Here is a 6000-nt window from a genome sequence, read left to right on the forward strand (position 1 = left end):
ACAGGCGGAATATTTGATCCCAGCTATTTTACTCAAAGGACCCCGCACCCTGTGTGTAGGAAATCTGCTACAAGGACAAGTGTCTCTGAGTGCTGGGGCCAGGGGTGACTTTTCAGTGATTTTCAAATTTTCTGTATTTTCCAAATTTTCTCCAACACCTTCACCGTATCTCTGTAATAAAAGAATGTATTACATGGAAAAATAAAACCTTATCCCCGAGGCTCCCTACGGATGGAGAGCTACTGCCTTCTCTGGCACCTTGCCAGCCCACTGCTCTCTCCTCCTGTGCTTCCTAGGGACCCATGGTGTCCATAGACGACAGCCCACCAGCCCTGGCAGCCACGTCGAAGGCCACCACAGAGCAGGACGAGGACACCACGGGGCAGCACGAGCACCACTTCCTGGACCCCAGCTGCCGCATCTGCCTGGGTTGGCGGGAGACACGGGCTGGGTGCAGGGGTGGTGGGCAGGCTGGGGCCGAGTGGGGGCTCAGCAGCAACAGGGATCCATGGCCTGGGGAGAAGGTGGCAGGGTGGGCCTATCTGTGTCCCGGGTCACCTTGAAAAGAACCCAGTTCAAAGCTTGGCTCCAAAGTCCTAGGCTGGCTTCATCTAGCCGCCTGCCCGTCAGCCTCTGCTGCTGTTCTTTGTAGACTGGAAGCCCTCGTGTGAGCTGCCAAGCTCTTTCAAAGCTACTACAAGGATAGGGGACAGTATCTTCGAGAGAGCTCCAAGCCCAGCCCTCCCATCCTCTCCAGAGATGCCCCAAGCTAGGGAGAAGCCTCCCACACAGCTCCAGGACAGGTGTGGGGCTGGGGCTGGGAGGGGTCAGCGGGGGCGGGGCGCCCACCCGGGGGGCAGAAGACACAGTATGGCCTCTTCTTTCTTTGTGGCCTGGGGCAAGTCCTGCCTCTTCTTTGGGTCTCAGTTTCCCCATCTGTGCAATGGAACCGGCCATCGCCACCTGCTGGTTCCTCCCCCAAGGCCATGCTCGGACTAGTGTTCCAGCACCCACATGGGGGAACACAGGGCCTTCTCTGAAAAGTAGGGAGATGGTGACGGATGGCCTGATAACCTGCTCTGTCTGGGCCTCTCTGTCCCTCCCTCTAGGCTCCAGGTGCCTGCTGGGCCCACAAAGGCTCTGCCCAGCCAGCCGCCCTGGGAGGGAGCTTTGGACATGTTCTCCATCAAGCGGTTCAGGGCCAAGGCCCAGCTGGTGTCTGGAAACAGCTGTCGGCTCCTCACGGTACTCCGGCTTTGCTCACCAGGGTCGTCCCCCTCACACACCGGGAGTCAGCTCCTCGCACTGCTTTCATTCTTTGATTCTCTTACTCCCTCGTTCTAGAACAAGGCATTGGCCCCTCTCTGGGTCTGGCCCTGTGCTGGGCACGGGGCCAATGAGACACCAGCCCCACTCCTGCGGAGGTCAAGTCCCACGTCCCACTCGCACGGGAATCAAGGATTCCCTGTAACCGAAGGCATAATGCAAGAGGGCCCTGGGAGAGGAGTGCGGTGCCTCCCTGAACTCGGGGAGGGGGGGTTAGGAGGGATGGTCGAGTGACTGAATGGTCAAGCTGAACCAAGGGATGGGGGTGGAAGGGTCAAGGAGGGAGGAAGGAGCTTCTGAGGAGCTACAGGAGTGAGTCCAGGTAGGCTGTAGGCCTCCAGGGACAGTCAGGGCTTCCCAGGCCGCCACTGACCTTCCTGGGGTTCTGGTATACTATCCTTGTCACTGAGAAGGCTGTGGATTTGCCATGGCGGGTGCGGAGCGTGCTCTAAGTGGGTGGGACTGACTGGCTGTCCTCCCTGCCCCCAGACCCTGCCTGAGGTGATCCGTTCGGCAGGCTGCATCCCCTCTGGTACTGTCTGGGAACTTTTGGCCAGCGTCTGCCCGGCAGAGGCCAAGGTAACTGGCATCCTTGGGCACCACCCTCTCCTCCTAGCTGGGGACCCCCAGCCCTGTGCTCTGTCTCTCTCCACGTCTGGAGCAGAGGCCTGGTTTAGGCTGTCTGGGTCTGGTTCCCCCTGTAATCATAGATGCTCTGTGACCCTGGGCAAGTCCCTCTCTTTCCTCCTCAGGAAAGGGGGGACGCATGTCCTCACAGGGTCGTCAGAGGTTTAGATGAGGGCGGGGGTGTTCGCAGGAGGAAAGGATGGCTGCTCCAGAAGCCACCCTCCTTCCTGCAACTGCAGGACATCTGCGTGGTCAGACTGTGCCCACACGGGGCTCGGGACACCCAGAACTGCCGTCAGCTCTATTCCTACCTCAACAACAAACAGCGCCACGGCCTGGCAGCTGTGGAGCACGTGGGCATGGTCCTGCTGCCCCTGCCCGCCTTCCAGCCCCTGCCCCCCAGACTGCGCCCTCTTGGAGGCCCCGGTGAGTGCCCCAATGCGCGAACCAGACCCTGCCTCCCCTCCCCTGTGACCAGGGGGGAGCACTGTTGAAGGTCACCCTGGAGTCCACGGAGGCGGCAGGCTCAGCTCAGCTCAGCAGGGAACTCCTGAGACTGGCACATGGGGTGACCATCATAGCTCCGCATTGCTTACTGGGTGCCAGGCGGTGTTCTAGAAGCTTCACTTCTATTAATTTATTGAGTCCTCAGAATAAACCCCATCAGAATGCTGATGTCGGTTTCTCCATTTCACAGATGAGGAAACTGAGGTAGGGAGAAAGCTGGTGACTTGTCTGGAGTCACACGACCAGTCAGGAGCAGGGCCAGGCCTCACAGCCGGGCGGCATGGCTGCAGAGACTGGGCTGCTGACCACCACACGAACTGCCTCTTCAACTGGGCATCTGGATTAGAAACCCCTGGGGGGGGCCACAAGGAAGGCAGACATGTCGGGACAGAGGCAGGACCCGCAGACAATCGAAAGCATCACCCAAGATGGGAAGGAGGGAGGTTTTCACCGCAGTGGTCCTAGGCCAAGGTTGGCCGTGGTGCACAGGGTGTGGCTTCAGCAAAGCCCCCAGGGTGGGGGTGGGGGTCAGGGGTTGGCTGCCTCCATTTCCAAGCAGAACACTTGGCCCTTCTGGGCTGCGTGTCCTGGGGACAATGTGGCAGACTGAACCCATACAGTCTTGAGGTCAAACCAGCCATTGCCCTACCCTTTGTCAGGAGAGTCCGTTCCCGTGCCTGGGACAGGCTCACCGTCTTCTTACTGTTCCCAGCGTCTCATGGGCCCCCGTCTCACTGCTAGAAAGCTCTCCCTGGGGCCTCCTCTCCAGACCTGCTGCCGCCACAGTGCAGCTTCTGGGGATGGTGTGTTCTCTCCTACCCAGCCCTTGGTCTCTGTTCCCTCTTTCCCCAGGCCTGGAAGCCGCTCACTCAAGCCTGGTCCTGGCTGTGCTGCTCCCCAAGGCAGGGCTTCCACACACAGCGGAGTCCAGCCCTTTGTGGGGGAAGGTTCGAAAGATGGTCTCCTTCAACAGAAAAGTGGAGAGGAGAAGCTATCAGCCAGAGGACAGGAGTCCCAGCGTGGCCTTGAAGGGCTCCCCTTCCCCAAGGGGTGCTCTGCTGCCGAGCCAGGACGTGGGCAGCCTGGCTCCAAAGGGAATTTGTGCTTGGCACAGGCCTTCCAGAGGCAGGGGGAGACTGTGGGGAGAGCCGGAGGCCTGGCAGGGTCCTGGGCGAGGGCAGTGGCCCCCCAACCCAGGCCGGTGCCAGTCATGGCATCCCCATTCAGCAGCACCATCTGGCCCCAGCCAGCATCTCCACAGGGCCTCCTGTCCCCACCAGGCCCTGCTCCAGCATCTGGAATCCCTGGTGTCCATGAGCCACCAGCTCCAAGCCTCGCTGAGCTCCCCAGGCCAGGGGCTCTTTCCCCTAACCCCTGCCCAGCCCCCCGCAGCCCCTGGAATTCTTGGCCTATTTTGCCAGCCCCCTGCATCTCCAGAGCCCCCTGGCCAGGCTCCTGACTCTTTGGGTCCTACAGATGGAGCTGGTTCTGAGTGTATCCTCCCCAGAGAGACCTGAGCCTCACTGCCAACCAGAAGAGAGGCCTTGATTCCTTCCCCAGGGCTGAATCTTGAGCTGTTCCCGGAGAGAGGGAGGGGCAGAGGAAGCAGGGGAGGATCAGCTGTTTGAGTTTCTTGTTCTGCGGTCTGCTTGGTGTTGATTTTTGGTTCAATAAAGAGTTTGGCAAAGGTGAGATTGCCTCTGCTGGCTGATCAGGAGAGATCCGGGGCCGGGCCAGGTGTGGGTTCGGGTAGGTGTGTCTGTGACTTTCTGTGCACAGATGTAGCAGAGCTGAAGTGCTGGGGATGGAGGGGGCAGCCCTGCCAGTTGCTTGCCTTGAGCTCCTGAACCATCACTGCGCCCCAGGGCACAGCTGTTGCCGTGGTGGGTTCTGGAAGCATTCTGCAAGTATTCTGAACTAGGAGGAAGAAGCCATGGGAGAGGGGGCAGGACTAGGGTGGGGGAGACAGAAATGAGGCTTTTGCTGGAGCATAGACAACTAGAGATTGTTAGGGATAAAAAGGAGAGCAAGTTGCAATGATTTTAAAGTTTTTCAGTTACCCCCCCAAATTTTTTTCAGTTACCAGGAATTTTTTCATTTGGCTAGTTGGGTACCACCATATTCCCTCTGTGTCTCTGTATCCATGTGGATCTGTGTGTCTCTGTATGCATGGGCTTGTGAGCATGTGTGTGCCTCTGTGTGCATGGATGTCTGATTGTGTGTCTGTGTATGGGTGTCTGTTGAGTAAGTTAGGAGATCCATTTAGGATGACTCTTCTCTGCGCCTCTTGCCAGCTCCCAGAAACTGGTGCAGGAGAAAACCACAGGTCTTGGCCTGGGAAGGGGTGGGCATTCAGGGCAGGCTGGGAAGCTCCTGTTAGGGCCGGATGGTGCTGCTTTGCCTGGGGTCTGGAGTGAGCTCCTAACAGCAGCTACAATTGTAAAGCATTTCAGTGTGGGGTGGACCCCGCGAGAACTGAGTTCGGGGACCCACCTGGAAACTAGCTGCCCCCCTGGCTGCCTAACCCAGTGGGAAGAGGCAGGGCCCTGCTTAGAGGAAAGAACTTCTGGCCGGACCCCTCCTCCCTCCTCACCCCCCCTCCCCGGTCCTAAAGGGGTGTATACCCCGTCCATCCCTCTGGAAGTCTACCTGTGCACCCGCCTCGCTCTGGACCGTGCTGTACTGGGAAGGATGGGGCATTGGTTGGTTGGGGGGAGCCCCTCTTCTCTGCCCCACGAGCTCTGCTGCTGCCCTACCCGCGGCCGACAGCAGAGGGGGCCCTCGGCCTAGGGATGGAGGTCGGGGCTAGCAGGACCGGAGGACAAGCTGGGGGCGGGGAGAGGTATGGAATTTTAGCCGGAGGGACAGGAAGAGGGGCTGGGAGTGTGGTGCGGGGGCAGGAGGAGGACTAGGAGAGGGGACTGGACAAGTGAATCAGGACTGAGAAAGCGGGGTTCCTTCGGTAACTTTACCGACTCCGACGGGCTAGTGAGCGCCACAGCCTCCGTTCTGTATGTAAATGACACAAATTACTATGCAACCTGCAGCTTGATCTGAGTCGGCAACTTGGGTCATTTTCCTAACGCAGCTGGGGCAAGTCAAGGGGAAGACGGCTGCGCACCCCTTCTCCCCAGGCCCGGGGCTTCCTCTCAGGGAGACAGGAGAGCGTTTGCTGCCTTCTCAGGGCACTCAGGGAAGAGCAAGCTCCGTACTCTCGGCCGGGCCTTCCTTTCGGAGCTTCAGTTCCCCCCTCCACCCTGCAAATGGGGGTGATGACTTGGCCTTCCAGCACCTCGCCCCGCGAAGAGGGCTAGAGGTGGACCGCGAAATCCTGCAGCGTGCTTGGAGGCTGGGGCTGGACAGTACGACCTCCACCCACGCTTTGGCCCTAGTCCATAAGCCTCTTCCCTCGCCTTTCTTGCGGCGGAGGAGGCCAGGAGCAAGGATTAGGCGATGTGTTGCTAGGGGGCGTGACCGGAGGTTGCCGGGCTCGATGGACGTTGCTAAGCAACGCTGGGCGGGGCTCACGTTGCTAGGCCT

At 59.5% G+C, this 6000-nt stretch overlaps 1 protein-coding gene across 1 annotated transcript in view; it reads left to right on the plus strand.

The window, feature by feature from the left end:
• The window catches only part of SPOCD1 (SPOC domain containing 1), a gene marked incomplete at its 5' end in the record, with an annotated part of 31272 nt that extends 27121 nt beyond the window's left edge, over positions 1–4151 (plus strand). Inside the window, 6 exons of the mRNA XM_080801720.1 lie at positions 297–429; positions 653–803; positions 1110–1245; positions 1816–1905; positions 2193–2379; positions 3313–4151. Of these exons, the coding sequence (XP_080657846.1) occupies positions 297–429; positions 653–803; positions 1110–1245; positions 1816–1905; positions 2193–2379; positions 3313–3977 (1362 nt within the window). The 3' untranslated portion in view covers positions 3978–4151. The remainder of the gene's footprint in view (positions 1–296; positions 430–652; positions 804–1109; positions 1246–1815; positions 1906–2192; positions 2380–3312) is intronic.
• Positions 4152–6000: the final 1849 nt, after the last annotated feature.

Source organism: Martes martes (genome assembly GCF_963455335.1).
Source record: "Martes martes genome assembly, chromosome: 4".
Classification (NCBI taxonomy): domain Eukaryota; kingdom Metazoa; phylum Chordata; class Mammalia; order Carnivora; family Mustelidae; genus Martes; species Martes martes.